We start from the raw sequence: 20,543 nt of genomic DNA on the forward strand, positions 1-20,543 counted from the left end.
AAATACGTTAGACATTCGTCATTGAACCTCCCGCTAGCGTTCGAGAAATAAAGCACCCAATACGTTCAGGAAATATATCTTGTCGTTGCTTGTCAGTTCGTCGGCAATCTGTATCGTACATTGCCTGTATTTGTATTGCCGTTCCCTGACGACGGCCGCTTATTTTATAGGGAACTAGTTTTGTTCATGAACATAACCGTTTTAATACATTTAGACAAGCGTGTGGGAGCTAAAGCAACACAATTTATTGCTACGCGCCTTCGGAGTCCGATTGAACTAGCGGTGACGAAGGCGGTTCACCCAGCTGTCTGCTCCGCGTTCACTGCGCTCCTCCTGCACACAGCGCCCTCTCTCCTGTCATCGCTGAAACGACCAGCTCGCCGGCGGCAGACGGCACACTTCTCAATTCTAGAACACTATAACCTGATTCAAGCATAGAGAAAGAGATTGGTAAAGAGCGGTCACTCGGCGAAAACTGGCCCCAGGAAGTGACGCGCGACTTTTTGCGCTGCCGCCGATTGATGGATGGCGGCACCAATGTGCGCATGCGCGGACGCGCGCGCGACGGCACTCGCTGCAGCGGTAGCCCCGTAGCCCGCCGGAGCACTAGCAGACGACAAGAAGTTGTCGAAGGAAGCTGTGTGCTCGCGCCTCGCCGCGCTTGTGCGGCACAGACCTCTCGTGGGCTGCTGCGCGGAACGACAGCGGTTTGAAACGACGGCGAGGTGAGCAACGTTTTTTGCTTAACTACGCTGCATTTCAAGCAGTTTGCGCTGACCATGCCGGCCGGTGCCAATAAGTTTCGCAGCTCGTGAACAGGCGCGTCAGCTGTTCAGGCGCAGTTCGTTACGCCGTAACTCTGGCGGTTCCCAACCACGGCGAGGTGTAATATGTTGTGTTCTCGGGAAACAGCTTCATTTCGAACAGTTTAGCTCGTAACGCTTGACAAAGTGGCATGTGAAGGCATCAAGGCACGCCGTTGCGCCAAAATGGCGTGTTCGCCGGCCGGTGCGGCCATGGTGACGCAGTTTGCCGAACGGCTAGTTTTGCTAAGTGTCGCGTTTAGCAGAGCAACGGTAAAGTGAGAAACGTTTCATTCTTGACTTTCTTGTCAAACTACGCAGTATTTCAGGCAGTTTAGCTCAGTACGGCGGTCTGCGCTTCACAAAGTCGCACATGAAGGGCAGCCAACAGGAAGGCGCTCGCCAATATGGCTCGCCGGCCGCGATGACATGTGACATGGCGCGAGGATTTGCGAACGGCTAGTTTTGCGTGGTGTCGCGTTTAACAGGGCAACCGCAAGGTGAGAAATGTTGCATTCTTGTAAAACTGCGAGGCATTTCGGGCAGTTTAGCTCAGCGCGGTGGTCTGCGCTTCACAAAGTCGCGTATGAAAGGCAAGCCAACATGGCGTGCTCGCCGGCCGCGGTGAGGCCAGGCCGCGGTTTTGCGAACGGCTAGTTTGGCGTGGTGCCGCGTTACATTTAACAGGACAACGTTAAAGTGAAAAATGTTTTATTATGCGGCAAGCTTCATTGCCTCTGCTGTTCAGTGCTCTTGAAGAATATTGTTAGTTTAGTGGCTGTTATTTCACGCTCTGTAGAAATGTATTTTCAGATAGGTTCGGTTAGCCTGCATTTCCTGACCTCTACGTTGCAAGAGTAGCTTTTGTATCAATTTTACTAATGACAGCTTTTCTTTTCTGGACCATAACTGCTGCTCACCAAGTTTTCAGTACCCACCCACATGCACAGATGTGTGCGCGGTGCAGTGGCCTTACATTTCATTGCAACCTTCTGCATCATATTCATTCCTTTTCCAACAGCACTGCATGGACCCACTGACTGTAACCGAAGCACGGCAGATGCGACGAGGGAATGGTGTGGCCTTTCCTCAAGCGTCAGTACTCCTCTCTGCCCTGGACAATACAAGTTACCCTTGCTGAGGTAGCTGCGACTGGGACTGTGTAGTTTATGTATAATGCCTGTTTTGTTACATATCATTTGCAATAATTCGGAAATCAGTTATGCTATTTTTTGTCTCTACCTAAGTACTATTTCTCACCTTGTGTATTTTTTTCTGTATTGTGCACATGGCTTAATGTGTGTCAAGTATTGTCAATGCATCCGTCTACATCTGTTGCATCTCGTGTTTTATATGCAGCAAAATAAATTCATTTCACGAAGCACTTGGCGTCGTTTCTGCACTACTGTTTTGCAAAGGCTGTGGCGCAGCTGCGTTGATGGGCAGTTTAGAGAACTGGGAATCTATTTTTCCTGTTGTTATGCATGCTGAAAATAAATAGAAACACTAGCAGACCATTTAAAACCAAAATAATGTGCCAAAAGGGCAGGGAAGGGCGCAGCGCATGGCTAACATTCAAATCGCGCGCCCTTCAGCAAGACCGGATGTAGTTGCCGCCGGCCGCTTGGTGCACTACAGTCAAATGGGCCGCTGGGCCCTATGGGAGTGTCCGCTCGTTACCAATCTCTTTCTCTATGATTCAAGTAGGCAATTCATAGTTCTTGGTTCTTGTTTAGCGATATGCTGCATTTCAAGCAAAAGCATGGGTAAACTTTAGCGTGAGTACATGGGCACGGTTATGCACGGTTGAAGCAGCAACGCCGGGAAGTGCTCGTTTTTGTCAGTGCGTGCGAGCGCACGTGGACTGCAGTGGACGGCTCGGCAGCTATTTTGAAGCCACGAAAGGAGCGCCCCTTTGTTGTACTATGGTTGTAATGTCAAGCACCAATAACGAGGACAACGCCGAAGGCTGTAAAAACGGTCAGCTGTAACAGAGGTTATCTTTGTCGCGGTGTTTACAAAATGAGTATACTTTCGAGTTCAATTCCCGAGGCAGAATTGTGAACGGTTCGTTTTGAACAGTTGCAATATAGGCGCCTTACAGAATGTTCTAGCCTTTATACTATCATACTGTTTCTCGTGCACGGGCTCGTCGTGTCCGTGCACGAAGCGCACGAACATTGTGTCGCGAATAAATTAAGTGAGAACAGCGGAGGGAGCTGTGCTGACATTCGCCCGCAACAGCACGTGTCATCTGCTCGCGCGACCTAGCTGATTGCAGGATTCATATTCGTATTATTTGGGGACACATTATTAGGTACCGGTTCGCGTGTCCTTTTCGCTGTCTGATGGCTTGAGCCATCGGACGTTACTGGGGTACAGTAATCAATATTTCGAAATGTTTACTTTCTATGAAACCGCCTGTACCTTCTTAAATGTAGCCTTAACCGATATGTTTGTGCCAAAATGAGGAGGTATCGGTATGGCGCGCCATTGTTTCAAGGACTGGGGCCGTCAGTGCGTTTTGCTCCGTTCGGACGCCGCTAAGATAGAGGCAAGATAAAGGATGGCCGTAATGGTACATATTGCACCCGTATCATGAGCTAGCTGTTTGCTCAACAAAATGCGTTTTTGCGAATAATCTTTTTGGTTCATATCACCAGTTTTGATATCTTGAGTGAAATTTAGGGATAGGAAATCTTTCTATGTTTATGGGGTAGTAAAACAAAAATTCCATCCTTGTCTAATTTCCTTTTTAATTCTTCAATTTCCAAGCACTTCAAGAATAGAGAGAAAGAGCAATTTTCAGACCCAGCTATGGGATTTTTAGATTCCAGCATAAAAACACCTTTGGTATTTGGTTTGGAGTATCATTTTACCGCATTCTACTGGGGCCTCTGTGGGTGCCTGGTTGAAAGCTAAGCTCATCACTGAGGTTTAATTCTTGCAGTTTCTTTACCAGTGAAGTCTAGGAGCCCTTTCATTCTATCTAGCAAATCTGCCATTCAGAGGAACATGCACCCAGTGTGCATGCCAAGTGCAGAGCTGCCTCTAGCTTTTGGCCATATCTAACACTGTAACACTGTGTTTAATTATTTTGTTTCCAATGGTTTTTGAGGTTTCTTTGAGAAGATTGACACATTTCACTGAAATCAATGTGATTCACGCAGCATATATGCGAGAGCATTACTTTGTTAGAGCATACTGTGTGATCATGTCATCAAATATGTAAAGAAATGAGAGATACATCAAGGATCGTTCTTAAATTATTTAATCTACACTAGCAGTTTCCTTGCAGGTGACCTCTACCGCATAAGATGACCTGTACGCCTTGACATTTTTTTTCGGGGAAAGTTTCAAGGTCACTGTGGTCATCGCAGTCTTGCGGCCTTAAAAGAGCACATCGTGCCGCATCTCGGAGGCGCGCAAGCTTTTTCCGGCAAGGCTTCAAACAGGAATGCTAAGGTCCCACTCTTTGCCACTTGCAAACTGCCCTCTGTCTGACGCATGCACATAATTTTTCCGAGCCTGTGACGCTTCAGACTGTCGACGCTGATGTCCGCACCTACAGACAATTTTTTTTTCCGTGGATGTACTAACACTGTTGTGGTACAATGTTTGCAGGAAAATGCAGCTTTAAAAGAACTCGCCCCCATTAGATTGTTATCGCTTGCAAGTCATAATCTGTGAAATTGCATATATAGTGATTGGAAACATGCTGGCTAGGTAGCCACAATGGAGCACATCTGCCCTTATTCCTTTGCCAGGATCATTTGCACTGCACTCCTCTTGGAACTATGCTAACAGCTTGCTATTATTACTAAGCTCATGCAATCCTTCGTATAGAACAAAAGTGACCACAGGAGTTTTAATCTTTTTGACCATGCCCAAGCTGTGTTGTGGGCTTCATTGTGTTATTCCTTCTTTCTTGGAAATACTTGGTTTACCTCCTCTTAATGGACACAAAACAATACTTGGATCAGTCTTTGTTCATACTAGATTTCATCCATAAGCTCTTGTAATGCAGGCATGCATTCTTGTGTTTTATATGAGAGACCTTTACCTGCTTTTATGCTTGCATTGTACAGCTTTGGTAGTCTTTGTCCAAGCCTGTATGTAATGGAGCAAGAACCAGTCATGGTATCAGAGGCTTGTTCTATGCGTAAACCACAAATAGGGTGCACTGCATCCATGGCTATTCAGGTGTGGAAGGGGTTGCTAGGGTGAGCTTGATAGTTTAGTGCAACTATTATTATACCGCTGTCACACATGTATTTCGAAGGCCCTCGAACCATTCCGAACCAGGCCTCGAACCAGGCCTTCAGACGCTGCCACACGGGCGTTTTCAATTGCCATTAAGTCTATAGTCTATCGAGTCAGTCGAACAGGTCAGAACTCTATTGAGACCTCGAAGGTTTTGAATGTTGCGCAAGGTTGCTAGCATTGATCTGAGGAGCGCCACGCACACTCTCATGCACAGCATGTGTACGATACAAAAACTTGAACAAGCGTTATTATCTTATATCTTTAATTTAAGCGGTAAAATACTATGGTGCATAATAATTTAAAAATAGCATCGCTCTTTTTTAGGGTGCATTATTTTTCTACTTTCTACCACTGTAACCTGCACCACTGGGAAAAGCAAACAGAATGAAAACCACAGGCGTTTGAACGCCAATGTAAACTGCAGACATACGAACGCTAATGCGTTTGAAAAAAATAAAGAAAAACAAAGTTGTCCTTTGATAACAACTAGACACCTGCAGTTACTAAGAAAAGGTTACAGTGATATTATTTGGCATTTATAGAAAGATTTTAGTTTTTTAAGCAAAACTGAAAGCATGATGTTGACGTCACAAAAGTCACAAAAGCAACCCCTTCCACACCTGAATAGCCATGGATGCAGTGCACCCTATTTGTGGTTTACGCATAGAACAAGCCTCTGATACCATGACTGGCTGTCGAGTCAATCGTCTTTGAAGATGACCGTGTGACAGGGGTATTAGGTAGCAGAAATTCAATGCTCGCTAGACTGCAGGGAGTGATAGCTGCATCATATACAAATCTATAAGCAGTGGAAAAGTTCTATTTCTCATGTTCCTTCAAATTTGAAAATATAACAGTGAATAATGCCTTTTTGAAATAGTTTGCAGCCTAATTTTGTTATAAAGGTTTACTTTTTGCCTTGAGTAAGTTTTTCTCTTCAAAGGATTTCAACTAGCATGGGAGTGGATGCACTAGTTCAGTGCGTGCTGCCTTAGGCAAACATAAACGAAATATTTTGAGGAATTGTGCCAGCTGCCTAGAAAAAAGCTAAACTGTTTCTCGTGCATAAGAAGGGTGACTTTTGAGCTTGCAAAAGCATTTGAGCATTGGTTACATATCAGCAAGTCCTCCACACAAAACTGGTGTGCAGTGTGAAAGCTCAGATTATTTGGCACCCATTGCGTACATCTCCTTGGTGGCATTCGTCTTGTACCCTAGTTGCTGGCTCAACTTCTTCAAAATTAGTTAACTATCCACTATCCTTCCTTTGAAGCTACTCTTTTAAAGCAAAGAACCCAAAAAAACTATTCAGTTAACTGTTGAAAATATTTATCATAAGTGAGGCCCACCCCAGGTCGAACAGTTCTTCCTAACTGAATGGCTTCACATATACTAGCACTTGGCTGTCTCCTTGTGTCTTCGCCGGGAGAAGATTGGGTATCAGGTGGGGTAGACTGATTCTATACATGGTCTGGAACTTTGGCCTCGGCCATAGATTCAGGTTCAGAGGCATCCAGGTCAGCCTCCTTGCGGTCTTCCTTATTCACAAAGGTATCTCTCATAGGGAGAGGTGCACCCTGTTGCGTCATAACTCATACCCATCTTCGGTTATCACCAGCGATGTTGGTGGAGCCACTTCTTCCAGGCCTATTGTTCTTCTCCCTCGGCTGTACCATGTCAGCAGTTTGCAGTGGCTGCAGATGCCTTCCTCTGCAGCAGTCCTGCTTGTGTTTGACCGGTTGAGCAGGGATATACGATGCTAAGTCTGGACCCCAGCCTCTGGCCCATGAACGCTTGAACACCGACAGTCTTCCAAGGGTGCAGACCTGTGACTCTGTAAGGCAATCTACTGATGTCTTGTCTAGAATGCATTTTACAATTTGCACCCCTTTCTCTTCTAGGTCATTAGAGCAGGGAAAATAGGGAATGGGGGTTAAATGCTGAAAGTCATATTTTGCGGCAAATTGTCAGAATTCCCTTCACATAAAATGTGGGCTGTTGTCACTGCTGACTTCCAGGGGTGTGCCTTGTCAAGTAAACATCCTATCCAACGCTGCTATGACAGTTTGCGCTGTGGTATCTCGAAGTCTCTCCACCTCAAGAAAATTAGAGAATGCATCGTATGCTATTACATAGGAATTGCCACCGTATCACATTATCATCACATCACTTTATTGCCTTAAAGACACCCAGTTTTGGGGTATTACAGAAGATGTGATATTAAGACATATATAATCTTCATACGTGTACCCACTCCTTATGTTTATTTTGTATATAACCTTCGTACACGTACCCACCCCTTATGTAATACCATACTCAAACAGATTAACTCGTACCTTTGCACAGGGCAGTCATGGAACTTCTTGCATTAGCAGGGGCTCCTTTGGCTGCTGATAGGAAAATTGTTGGCAGATGTGACAATTGTGAATAAATGTTGCAATGCCAGTAGAGAGGCATGGCGAGAAGACCGGTCCTCTAGCCCAGGCCTTCTTCTAGCATTTTTTTTTTTGCGTGGTATGGGGAATGACTAGTTTTGTTCCTTTAAACAGTACACCGGCAACCTCTGTCAGCTTACCAGCAAAGGGGCTGTAAGGCCCAAGGAATTAGAGACCTTGGAAGCAACATACCACTTCTGCAGTTTCAGGGTTTTCAGCAGTTTCACGAACCAGGCGTCATCGACAAAGTGTAGCTTGACTGCATGCACCTCCACATCCGCCAGCTCAATATTGCCGGCCTTGCTCATGGATAGGGCTCTGGACTGTAAGGCTGGCACCACCAACTTCTTTGCAGGGATATACTATAGATGAAAGTCATTCCTCATTAGCAATATAAAAAAAAACAATGCTGCAAACTGGGTGGCATATCCCCCACACTTTTCTGTGCGATTACAGTGAGAGGCTTATGGTCAGTTTCTGCTTGAACTGTCAACTGTAAACAAAATAGTAAAATTTTTCCAACTAAGTGGGACCACGAAAGCCTCTTTTTCAATTTGCGAGTAACGCTTTTTTGCTCAGGAAAGAATCATAGAGACATAGGCAATCAGCCACTACCCTTCAGGAATCGGGATGCTTTTCTAAACTTGGGGCTGAGGAAATGCCGAATGGCAGCCGAAGCTACTGGCACCTTCTGAAATGTGTTGAAAAGGTACATATCCTTGTGGTTTCAGAGTTGGAGTTTATTTTTTTCTTTCTACAAGAAAGGGAAAGCCAAGGCAAAAGGCGACAAGCCTGACTGGACCTTGGCTCCCAAAACAGACAACAGCAGACAACAGCACACACCTCTAGTGTATATAAAATATAAAAAAAGCATTATGCAACTCTTACATACGATATATACATGCAGTATTCATCAGATATTCAAATCAACAGATATTCAAATCAACTCAATAACATAAATTTTATAGCAAAAAAGATTTACGCAAAAAAGATTGCATATGAGAAAACTACAGTGACTAACATCCATGAAACTATAGGGGATATTCATTTAATTATTGTTTTACATTCGTTTTAATTACCCTAGGTGCCAATAAAAATTCCACCTTTGGTATTGTGTTGTTGATAAGAGATGGCACCTGAAAAGTTAATTTCTGTTTTCCATAGTTCGTTCGAGTAATAGGTACAAGTTTTTTTCGTGTTCGCAGATCATACATTACTGTAGATCTATCAGGTAGAGTAGTATACAGCTTATTATGGTGAATGTACTGCAGAAGACGAAAGTAGTAAATCTGATTAGCGGTAAAGTGGCATATTTTTTAAACAAGTGTTCTGTACGCAAGTCGCGCGGTATACCGTAATAACCTTCAATAGCTCGAAGGGCTTTTTTTTTTTAGAGAACAAGCAACTTATTAATGTTTGTAGAAGTAGTGGTTCCCCATATGAGAATACAGTATGCTAGTTTGGAATAAAAAAAGAGCATAATAAATTGAAATCTTTACCAAACGGGTACCAAATTAGAAATTCTGTAAAGACATCCTGCAATTCTGCTCAAGTATTTTACTAAATTTAGAATGTGCGTATTCCATGAAAGGTTTTCATTGACCCAAACGCCTAGAAACTTGTGATTTGTAACTTGCTTTATAACGTTGCTGTTATATTTAATTACTATACTACATTGAAGAGTGGTGTTTATTGGTCTAAATATGATGTAGGTAGTTGTATCAAGATTCAAACTAAGTTGATTTGCCATCAACCAAATCTCTAAATCATACCATGGATGGGTGCCGTGGGTGGCCTATCCTATTTCAAGTTGCCTAGGCCACCTTTTGGCACAGATTCAGCTTGGTCGCTTGCGACCTTTTGTCGTCATAGCAGCCACCTGGCAGCTGTGCCATGTAGCAGTGTGAAGCACCACCAGCCACCTGTCATTTACTATGGCTGGAAGGTGGCCAAAGGGGGAGGTCGAATTCCCTACCTACATTTATGGGAGAGACAGACAGTGTGGGAGAGGCAGTGGGTAGCATGGCGAGAACGGAAGCACGTGCCACGTGAGTGGAACCTTGAGGGTGGCTACCTTGGAAGGAGGAGGCTATGACAAGTGCTGAATATTGTGCAATCACAAGGTGCTGCTATGAGAAGAAGCAGAACGGTGAATATGATAAAGACAGAAATTTATGGTGAGAAGAGAGGCACAGCTCAAACTAGGGGTGAGAAGGAAATCTGGAGGGGAGTGATTCACCTGGACAAAGAAGGGAGGGAGGGGAAACGCAGAAGCATTTATTGGAAAGTGAAGGAGGAGAGTATGGTTTTTGTAAAAGAAAGGAGTAAGCGCTTGCTTCTTCAGTCTGATGTATATTGGGTTGTGGTGAAATATTGTTACGTGGCATTCTCGGGTGGTAAGAGTCTTACCTCGAAGTCAAGTGCACCTCCGGAACATCTGTGCTCACCAACTTAACAGCTTCAGTGTCGTCGTTCTACACGGCACCAAAACATTCTTGTCGTCTTCCTACATATCGGCTACACACTGTAATGCTACCCCCTGAGGTACAAGCACGGTCTCGGTGCTTGCTAAACCGAGGAGCGGGAATAGTAGGGTTTATGACGAGGGATGTGGACAGTTTGTAGCCTGGCATGAGAGGCAAGGGTGTGATCTTGTTGGTCACATCACTAAGTTGCTGCAAGATGCGGTAGGGATCCATGTAACGAGGCAGGTGTTTCCCGCATAGGCCCACTCGACGGGCTGGGAGCCAAAGATGGATGAGGGAGCCAGGCGGATAGCGCACATCTCAATGGTGACGATCATAACAATGTCTTTGGGCTGTCTGGGAAGCCCTGAGGCAATCTAGAGCAAAAGGGATGTTAAGCCGAAATGTAGGCCGGTGTGCAAAAATGTAAGCCCCTTTATGAGCAAGTGAAAATATTATCAAACCATAGCGAATGACCTCAGAGTTAAATCACAGACACTTTTTACAATTCAAGACAAAGGAATACGTGCATAAGCACACCGTCGATTTCTTTAACACAAAAAGAACCGGCATATCTAGACCACAAATGGAACTAATCTCTTCCTCTGATTCCTTCTTTTTGTTAATTACTGTTTGCTATTGACTATGCAGTTCTTTGCTTCTGCACCTTATCTCAGTTAATAAGCACCCCCACCAGCTGTATCGTGTCCTGCACTTTTCTTGATGCTGTGTCAAATTTGTTCTCTTCTGTTTTTAGTCTCATGAGATGGGTATTTATTCCGTGGCTTGCTTGTGTTCTGTCCTTCTACTCCTTGGTCCTTGTTTTTTGCACTACCATCAATATGAACTAGATTCAACTCGCCCAACTTTCACTCTTACTACAATAAGATTTTTGCTCTCAGATGTGCTTCATGGTGTATTCACTTTGATTTGAAATGAGGCTGGAGAAGAGATGAAGTGTGCTAAACACTGCTTGCTGCTTGTACTTGTTTCAGGAGCACTTGTGATAAGAAGACATGGAGTTGTTCAAAATTTCTTTCAGTTTTTTGCCTGTTACATTTCTAACTGTGCCTTTTTATTCTAATCTTTTTGTGGCTTGTCATCTTGACACGTAACCTCACTTTCTTAGCGGAAATTTTCTAGCTGAGTTGTCTTTGATCCTTGCTTAGTGCAGCAGCCAGCACAAATGCGATTAGTATAAGCTTTACTCGATTTGGTGGACCTAGCTGCACTAAGTTCATTGAGTGCAGCACCTTCGTAATCGTTTTTCCAGTGCAGTGCGTGAACCCTGCACCTTTGCTATTTCTTTTGCAAAGGCGCAGGCCGAGTTCAGCACGAGTTCATCAAGCCTCTGAACTGGTCAGTTGGCAAGTGCAGCGAGTGCAGCAAGCGTGCAGTGCAAGCGGCGCTAGTGTCGCGCTGCACCTGAACTGAGCCTGAACTAGCTGAACTAGCGCTCCTTGCTCTGGGGACCCCCTTAGATCCTGCCAGAACTGGTGCAGAAAGTGCAGTCAAACCGAGTAGACCTATAATCCTCAAGTGAGAGCATCCTCACTGTAGTATAACTCTCTTCCAGGAGATAAGCCAGCAGCTTATGCATTAAAAGGCATTCCTCTCAACTTCAGAAAAAAAGCTTTCTTTTGTTGTGCATGGTGCTTTTTTTACCAGCCTCTTATGTGATGAACTTTTTTCTTATATATTTCTCTTTTACCTTTCCTATTACAAGTGCTGTCCTTCCAGTTTATTCTTGAACCCTATTCATGACAATTTAGCTGTGCCTTGTGGTTTTTGGGTATTGCAGCTGCATACTTTGTCACGAAGGGGGTCACTTACGCTAAAACGGAAAATGCTGCTAATTCATAGTTCAGAGAAGTGACTGGTTCTTTCTGGGCACTATATTGTGGAATACACATTTCGCTAAATTTCATGAATGGTCTGGTGACCAAGTGTTTCAGTACTAATGCCATTGATTTTATGCCTGTTTGATTCTAGTAGGGGTGGGCCTCCGAAACCATCTGTGCTGTTGGTAACACGTGGAACTCAAGGTAGCAGTTGGTTCTAAATATCTTGGAAGGGCACTGCTCCAGAGAGGAGGCTTAGCGCTCTACTTTACAAGGGGGGGCATGCAAAACAAAGTTGAGTGTGTGCATCTAACATAGCACTAGGTTGGTTGGTCTGCTTGAGGATAAAACTGTATTTTGTGTGTCTTCACAGATCACTTTCATTGAGTATGGCTTGTAAGTCTTCCCAACTGGCTCGTATTGTTACCTGTGAGTCTTGTTTGCTGGACTGTGTATTAGAGAAAGAAGCAATCATAATTGCATATCATGGTTCCATAACCTGAAGAAACTAAAATTTGTTCTGAGGCATAGTTGCCAATGATGTGGGCAGGCTTCTTTTAAAATGTGGAGCTGCGGTTACTGTTTCTTGTGCACAGTTACGTTTACGTATCTGTCATATCAGTGACGCAGTTCTGAAGTGGATGGCTCTGGAGAGTATGGTTGGGGTTGTCCAGTTGGTGAGTTTGTGATTTCCCCTGTAAAGTGATTCTTTCGGATATCCTTACGATCTTATGCGATGTTGCTGCACTTTATCTCTTCCAATTGGACGGATTGGAAGGCGCGCATTGCCGCAGGATTTCTAATCTTTTACTTGGCTACGCTGGCAGTTCAGTTTAGTCGTTCAGTTGTGTCCGACTCTTCGTGACCCTATGGACCATGTCACGCCACGCTTTCCGGTCTCTCACTATCTTCCTAACATCACATAACTTCATCTGCAGTGCCTCGAGGATGCCATCTAACCAACGCGTTCGCTGCCTACCCCTTCTCCGGCGACCCTCAACCTTTCCCAACATCAAATCTTTCTCCAGCGACTCCTCTCTTCTTATCAGATGACCAAAGTAGCTGAGCTTTAACTTTAAAATTTGACCCTCCAATGAGCAGTCAGGGTTTATGGTCGACAATATCGACTGATTTGCTCTTCTGGCAGTCCAAGGAACTCTCAAGAGTCTTCGCCAGCACCACAATTCAAACGCGTCAATTCTTCGGCGGTCAGCCTTTTTCACAGTCCAACTCTCGCATCCATACATCACTACTGGGAAGACCATAGCACGAGTTATACGGATCTTGGTTGGCAGACTAATGTCTCTGCTCTTTACTAGGCGGTCAAGGCTAACCATTGCTCTCTTTCCCAGAAGCAGTCGTCTCCTAATTTCATGGCTGCAGTCTCCTTCCGAGGTAATCTTGGAGCCCAAGAACAGAAAATCTGTCACAGCTTGCACTTCTTGTCCATTGATGCTCCAGGACTTTATAGGGCAAGTCGCCATGATCTTTGTCTTTTTAATGTTCAGTTTAAGCCCAAACTTCTCACTCTCTTCTTGTACGCGGATCAGAAGTCTCTTGAGTTCCACGCTACGCTGGCAGCTGTCTTTTTTTGTCAGGTAAGCTTCTTGTCTATTGTCATGTTAATGAGAGATGGATATAAGCTTTGAATTAGGTGATACTTTATTTCAAGACCCCTCTGTCGAGAACTCTCACCCACCCACATATATTAACAAATGTAGGGAGAATGAGGGAATGAGATGCTGATATTGCGAATCAATAGCCATGATGCCAAGGATAGCATAGGGTGCCCTTTTTTGGGGTTGACAAAAGTCAAATAACATCAGACACTCAGCTGGTGGAATCTGAACCCAGGACCTTCGAATTTCATCTCCGTTGCTCTGCTGATTAATCCATATATGACGACAGCTGCCGAGTATCCTTTTTTCTTAAGGATTTGTGTTGTGTGTAACCTATTGTTCACAGAGTTTGTTGGTGCCACACTCATTCATAACACAATATGTGGAATGTCCTGGGTTACCACGAGTGTCACGTGGAACGTAAAGATCTAACAGAGAGGGTGGGAGCTATGTGGAAATCCTCTTAATCTGTGTAAGACATCACTTTTACCATTTTCAAAGACCTCATCTGGATAATTTGCTAACAAATGTAGGGAAATTGAGCAGCCCTTTACGAAATACATATAAAGGGAGTCAGCAGCTGATGACGTCAAACAAACCGGTTCTTTCTTTCTTTCTTTTTTTTTTTTTTTTTTGGTGTTTATATATGTGACTAATTATGCAAATTACAAAATGGACAGTGCAGAGCACTTGCTGCTGGTAGCAGGTTTGGATACCACAATTTCATTGTTCCAAGGGATGCAACCAATTTTACTGTTGCCATTTTCGTAAGAAAGATGCCCAGCCAGTTGCGCGTGATTATCTGATTATCCAATCCAGTAACTGCAAAGTATTTTCACAGTTCTTTTCCAATGCCACCAGGTTTCCAGAGGGTGCAGGCTTTCTTTCCTGAGAATGGCTTGCAGAAATTGGTTATCTCACCTTATCATATGTTGGTCACAGTATGGTCCTTGATTAGTCTGCCTTTGTGCCTCTGTAATCAGGTCTCCATCAGATGTGCTGGCCTGTAGATAAGTTTTAAGTCAACGCTTGTGAACTCTGTGCTTTGATGTAAATGAATATGTTCATACCTGGGGTGTGAGAAATGCTATCACCTTGCTTTCTACTGTACTTTCTCATAGTGTGAAAGCAGCATTTGTGGCTTGATATAAATGTCAGTATTAGGAACTGTGCACCGTTCAGTGTGGGGGGGCATTTCTCAGTGCCAGGCCTTAGTGATGATCTTGTTTTTGTTCTTTCTGTTCTTATTTGGTGTCATATTTGTGTTTCCTTCCTCTGCCCAGTAGCCAAAATAACTCTCCTCAGTGACAAGTATAAGTCACTCCAAAGGAAATTGGTTTTTTGGTAGCAGTGCTTGTTCTGCTTTTGGATAAGGTGAAAATCTTGACGACCTTCGGTTTTCTCTTTAGCTGCAGTCTCTTGTGTGCATTTTGCATAATGTCAAGGGGTGTGCGAATGTTGAATTGTTCTAATACGAATATCAGAAACTATGCCTTTAAATATCAAATCCAATGTTGAATATCTGATGAGAGAAAAAAATATTTCAGAACTCGCATGGTATTTGTAAATGAATTTAAACTATAATTGTGCAACACGCAACAGTGCTGACCGTACAGGAAAATTCAGTACCCTTTATTCCGGTGTATAAAATGTGTTTTTTTTAACAAAATTTTAGTAGTGCATTCTATACCATGGTGCATCTTAAGTCTTGTTTTTTTTTTCCTTGTTTCGCACAACGTTCATAGCTGAGCTTTATCATGAAACGATTGCGAGTTCTGGAATTACAATAGCTACGGTCGCCTCACTATATGAATATAGTGAAATGCCAATATGTTGGCGACATCCATGCTCCTCACCCTTTCCACACTACCAAGGCAAGCCGGGGAAAGACCCATTTTTTCAGTTTCGATTTGTGACATGTTGTAGTGGCTACTGCTTGAGTGTTCCCCAATTCCTTGGCGAGTTTTGACAAATGTCAGAGAGCCCAAGGACAGCAGCAATCAGCACTGAGACTATGAGCACAAAAAAGCAACCCCTGTGTTGCTGCTAGAAATTGTCATGCATATTTAAGGCGATAGCCTTTAAAGGCCCATGCTCATGGATTGTGTCTGTCCGTAACGCTTTCGTTACGTGCGAGGTGGTAGCTGGCAGCTGACATGTTCGAGCACTAACTGGAGGTAGGGCTTTCTGACATTGTTTGGCATAAGCTGCCAGCTCGGGCCTCTCCTTTCATATGGGAGGGGGGATATCACAATCAGCCTGCCAAAACCCTTGCATTCAGGTTATCCCTAGGCCATGCAGGCACGTTCATACAGCTCGGTTAAAGCGGGGTTTTATATATTGGCTGGTAGCTTACACCAATCATCGCGATGGTGGGAGTGGAAACAGAAAGAGTATCCGTAGTCGAGGGTTTCGGACCAACGCGCTATAGATGCTTTCGCCTTATTGCAGTTTAGTGAGCCAGAGTACCCCATAGAAGTATTTTTGATAGCATGTCTGAAGATGAAGCCTTTAATTGATTTCAGTAATAATAAAGTGTAACTACTTTTACTATATGACAGTACTTTCATGTATGAGCATTGCTTCTTTTCTTCCTCTCATTAGCACATAATTTTTTTTTCTGGCACAGAGCATTTTGCGATGGTCGCGCGAGCATGTATAGTCAAGTCCTATTGCTCCAACCTGGATAAATTGATGTCTGTCTGGTATACCAAATTTTTTGTTGAAAACCTTTAAATAAGAGAAGGTGTATCTTATATACCAAACTTAACGCTGAATGCGATAAACTCTCATTAATTCAGCATTCAAGGGACTAGCAATGACGTCTGAATTAACAGATTTCTCAAATTATCGAATGGGCTAGAAAACAGTGCCAAGAACCATTTACACCACAATAATTTTATCTGACAAACAACTGCATGACAAATGTCTGCATATGAGATGAAAGCAAAGTAGAAATTTTTTTTTCTAGTTCGGTCAGGTGTTTTCTTTTAGCACACTGTAAGGAAGGCCCCAGTTTAAAAATGGCCTCATGTTTCCAAGATGTCTTACTGCACAGCCCACGTGGTCAAACATTGCGGTGAAGTGTGCAGTGCAGGGAAACTGCTATGAATTCAAATATTTTCAGTCTGTTTGGTAATTTTCAAATACAAATTGAATAACTAACATTCTTTTTTTTAATATTTCCACAACTGTAATATTGGCTCAGGAAAAACATTTTCAATGTAAAAACCTCTATTTCAAGTAATTACAAGTAATTACGTGTGTATATATCCTTCTGCATCATAAGAGTTGATTCCCAGTACAGGTTCCTGGGCAAGCATTGAAATTGCCCTTATGTATTTTACTTTTCTTTTTGCAGGTTCATCACTACTCACGATTTACTTTAAAGAGGCATTACTGCTCACCTTCCCTCACAACTGAAGGGCAGCTGGTTGAAGAGTTTCTTCCGCATCACCTGTTATGTGGATTGCATTTTTGCACACTGTGTCAACGTTTCCTCTCCCTTTATTCCTTTGCAGTTTACAATATCTATTGACAGGCTTTTGCACATATCTATATATTCATGCTTCTATGTAACTTTTCTAGCAGTAAGTTCTATGCCATTTTATTCTCTCATTCCTCGAACATTTTGCCTGTTTTTGTGGCAGGTAATATAGCCATTGCCAACAAAGGGGGTTGGATGTGCTAGTATAATGGGAAATGCAGGATGGTTGAGTTTTTTGTGATACAGTGATGTCTGTCTTGCCTATACCCACAACAAATGTAACTGGTCACTGCTCATGCAATTGTAATTATATATATATATATGTATATATAATAGTGGTACCAGGTGCTTTTGTATTTAAAGGTGCTAACACAGTTCTCACAGACTACTTTTCTGGTTAGTTCTCAGTTCGTTACGTCTGCTCATGCTTGGTGTATTTTATGATTACACACATGCAGAAATTAATTACAAGCAAGGTATATATAGCATTAGAAGAGCATGCACTCTTAATGGCATCTGTAGCTCAATAGAGTTTTTCATTCATCAGAAATATATATATATATACATAATTTTTTGTCTTGTACGGAAATAAAGTGTTTCACCACCACCACCACCACCACCACCACCACCACCATTATTCTCACACCCTTCCCTCTTGGCGTGCATGTGAACATTATTTGTTATGCTTCGTTTTTTTAGGTATGCTTACCTAGATTGAAGTGTTCAAGGCAGAGTAAAATTAATAATTTTTGAAAATAACACAGCGCCAAACACACAGACGAAAGAATAGAAACGCATTGTTTTATTTTCAACCAGGTATCAACAACTCGCCCATTTAGCTATTCTGTTCAATAATTTTGTGTTGAGCAATATTGCTGTGCTTTTTTTAACATTGCAGCTGGTGTTGAGTGAAACTGCATTTACATATCTTGTCTTGCTATGCTGAAATTGTCAATCAGGTTTATTTGTAGAATGTAGATTGGTTCCTGGTGTGCCGTGGGACCCTTTCACCTATAAAAGTAATGCTCACTGATATGCTTCATGGGTATTATACTTCTTTGAGTTGAAGGTGCTAAAGACAGTGTGTAATTCATTGTTAGTGCTATTTTTTTGAACTGCATCGGGGTTTTTAGCGTTTCTTAATACCTAGTCTTTCTATCTTGCATTTGAAACATGTTAACAATAAGTCAGATCATCTTTTATCGCAAGGCCCATGTCTCCCACCATCTGTGCCAATAACATAAGGAACTGCCCCTGGAAAATCCTTATCATTCATTAGACTTTCCTGCAAGGTGGGCCCATTGTAAATTATGTGATAGTCATCATTTTATGCTTTTATCATGCAGGCGCAGTGATGATTGACAGCCGGAGCAGCTCATTTCAAGAGAAACCATCAGGAAGAAAAGGGCGGTTCTTGTGCCCTGAGTGTGGGTATGCCACAGACATTCACAGCCACTTCAAGCACCACCAGGCGACACACTCCGGAGAGCGCCCCTTTCAGTGCAGCCAGTGCACCAAGGCTTTTGTACAGAAAGCTAACCTAGAACGTCACCTTCACATTCACACAGGCGAGAGACCATACCAGTGTCCCCACTGCACCAAGAAGTTTACCACAGCAGAGTACTTGGCTGTGCACATTCGCTACCACACTGGTGAGAAGCCCCACGGCTGCAACCTTTGTCCAATGGCCTTTGTGACCAGCACGGACTTGAATAATCATTTACGAAGCCATAAGCAGAAGAAACCATTTGCATGTCGTTTTTGCTCTGCGACATTTGCATACAAAAGAAACCAACATTGCCATGAGAAGAAAAATCACCTGAAGTAACCAACTGTCCTATGAAGTCGATGCAGTTTTGGTAGCATTTTGGCAAGTTTGCGGGTTGCTGGACAATTTTGGAGCAATGAGTGATGTACCTTATCTGCCAAAGAAATTTTTTTAAACCTGTGTTCTTATTTTGGGCATTTTAACTAATATTTTATTATCACTAACTTTCTCCTAATTGCTTTCTATCTGTCTGTTTATGTGAAAATCAGTATTCAGTAGAACCCCTTTATATAAAGTCACTGGGACCGGCAAACATCTTTACTATACCAGGGTCTTTACTATATCAGTGGTTGGGGATAACATGGTTCTGAAGTTGCCGTTCGGTAACTAAATGGCTATTTACTGAACAAGTCTTGTTGCTTAATGAAAAAACACTCTCAAATGCCTTTCATCTCTCTCTTATCGTTTCTCCGTCCCATTTGTTTCAGTTTATGGTATTTATGTATTTATGTTATTTATGAATGTTATTGTGTAATTGTGCAAATAATAAAATGGACAGTACAGAACACTTGTTGTTGGTGTCAGGTTTGGATCCCACGATTTCATTGTTTCAAGGGATGCGACCACTTGCACTGTTGCCATTTTCATAAGAAAGATCTCCAGCTAGTTGCGTATGATTATCTGATTATCTGATCCTGCAACTGCAAAGTATTCTCACAGTTCTTTTCCACTGCCACCAGGTTTCCAGTGGCCACAGGCTTTGTTTCCTGAGAATGGCTTGCAGAAATTGGCTATCTCGCCTCATCATATGTTGGCGAAAATCTCATTAGCCACAGTATGGTCCTTGATCAGTCTGCCTTTGTACCTGTGTAATCAGGTCTCTATCATAATTGCTTCATTTAACTTTGAGATGTGCTAGCCTGTAGATAATTATTTAGTCATCGCCTTTGAACTCTGTGCTTTGATGTGAATGAATATGCTGATACCTGGGGTGTGAGCGTGAGAAATGCTATGGCCTTGCCTTCTATAGCACTTTCTCATTGTGCGAAAGCAGCATTTCTGGCTTGATATAAATGTCAGTATTAAAAACTGTGCACCATAAGGCAGCCACTTGATTTTCTGTGTGGGGAGTATTTCTCAGTGCCAGGCCTTAGTGATGATCTTGTTTTTGTTCTTTCTGTTCTAGTCTAGTGTCATGTTTGTGTTTCCTTCCTCTGCCCAGTAGCCAAAATACCTCTTCGGAATGACGTGCGTTACTCTAAAGGAAATTGGTTTTTTGGTAGCAGTGCTTATTCTGCTTTCGGATAAGGTGAAAATCTTGATGAACGTTGGTTTTCTCTTTAGCTGCAATCTCTTGTGTGCATTTTGCATAATGTCGAAGGGTGTGCGAGTGTAGAATTTTTCTAATAGGAATATTAGAAACAATGTCTTTAAATATCAGATCCAATGTCTGATGAGAGGGAAAAATATTTCAGAACTCGCATGGTATTTGTAAATGAAATTAAACTATAATCACTCAAAAGTGCTGACCGTACAGGAAAATGTAGTACCTTATTTTCCAGTGTATAAAACATGTTTTCTCTAACAAAATTTTAGTTCTGCATTTTATGCAATGGTGTGTCTTATGTCCTTTTTTTTTCTTTGTTTCGCACAACGTTCATAGGTGAACTTTATGATGAAGCGATGGCAGTAGCGACTTCTGGAATTACATTAGTTACAGTCACCCCACTATATGAATATAGTGAAATGCCAATGTGATGGCGACATCCATGCTCCTCACCCTTTCCACACTACCAAGGCAAGCCGGGGAAAGGCCCATTTTTTCAGTTTCGATTTGTGACATGTTGTAGTGGCTACTG

The 20,543-nt window shown here is 42.9% G+C and overlaps 1 protein-coding gene across 2 annotated transcripts; it reads left to right on the plus strand.

Annotated features, from left to right (window-relative positions):
- Positions 1-585: 585 nt before the first annotated feature.
- On the plus strand, positions 586-20,483 carry LOC146176669 (uncharacterized). Of its 2 annotated transcripts, XM_084582915.1 has the most exons (4): positions 586-725; positions 1,825-2,783; positions 18,263-18,568; positions 20,348-20,483. In XM_084582915.1, exons 2-4 carry the CDS (start codon positions 2,729-2,731, stop codon positions 20,440-20,442), a joined length of 456 nt encoding a protein of 151 aa, XP_084439041.1. In that variant the 5' UTR covers positions 586-725; positions 1,825-2,728; the 3' UTR covers positions 20,443-20,483. The 2 variants fall into 2 exon arrangements, with proteins under 2 accessions (XP_084439041.1, XP_084439040.1); XM_084582914.1 differs by lacking the exon at positions 20,348-20,483 and having other exon boundaries at positions 18,263-20,325.
- Positions 20,484-20,543: the final 60 nt, after the last annotated feature.

Source organism: Amblyomma maculatum, chromosome 10 (genome assembly GCF_055883805.1).
Source record: "Amblyomma maculatum isolate TAMU_Amacu chromosome 10, ASM5588380v1, whole genome shotgun sequence".
Classification (NCBI taxonomy): Eukaryota; Metazoa; Arthropoda; class Arachnida; order Ixodida; family Ixodidae; genus Amblyomma; species Amblyomma maculatum.

Bases quoted from the DNA above. Each gene is read 5' to 3' on its own strand.
- LOC146176669 (XM_084582914.1), top strand. From the start codon at position 2,729: ATGGTTGTAATGTCAAGCACCAATAACGAGGACAACGCCGAAGGCTGT. The intron at 2,784-18,262 runs GTCAGCTGTAAC...TTTATCATGCAG, and splicing joins CGCCGAAGGCTGTAAAAACG to GCGCAGTGATGATTGACAGC.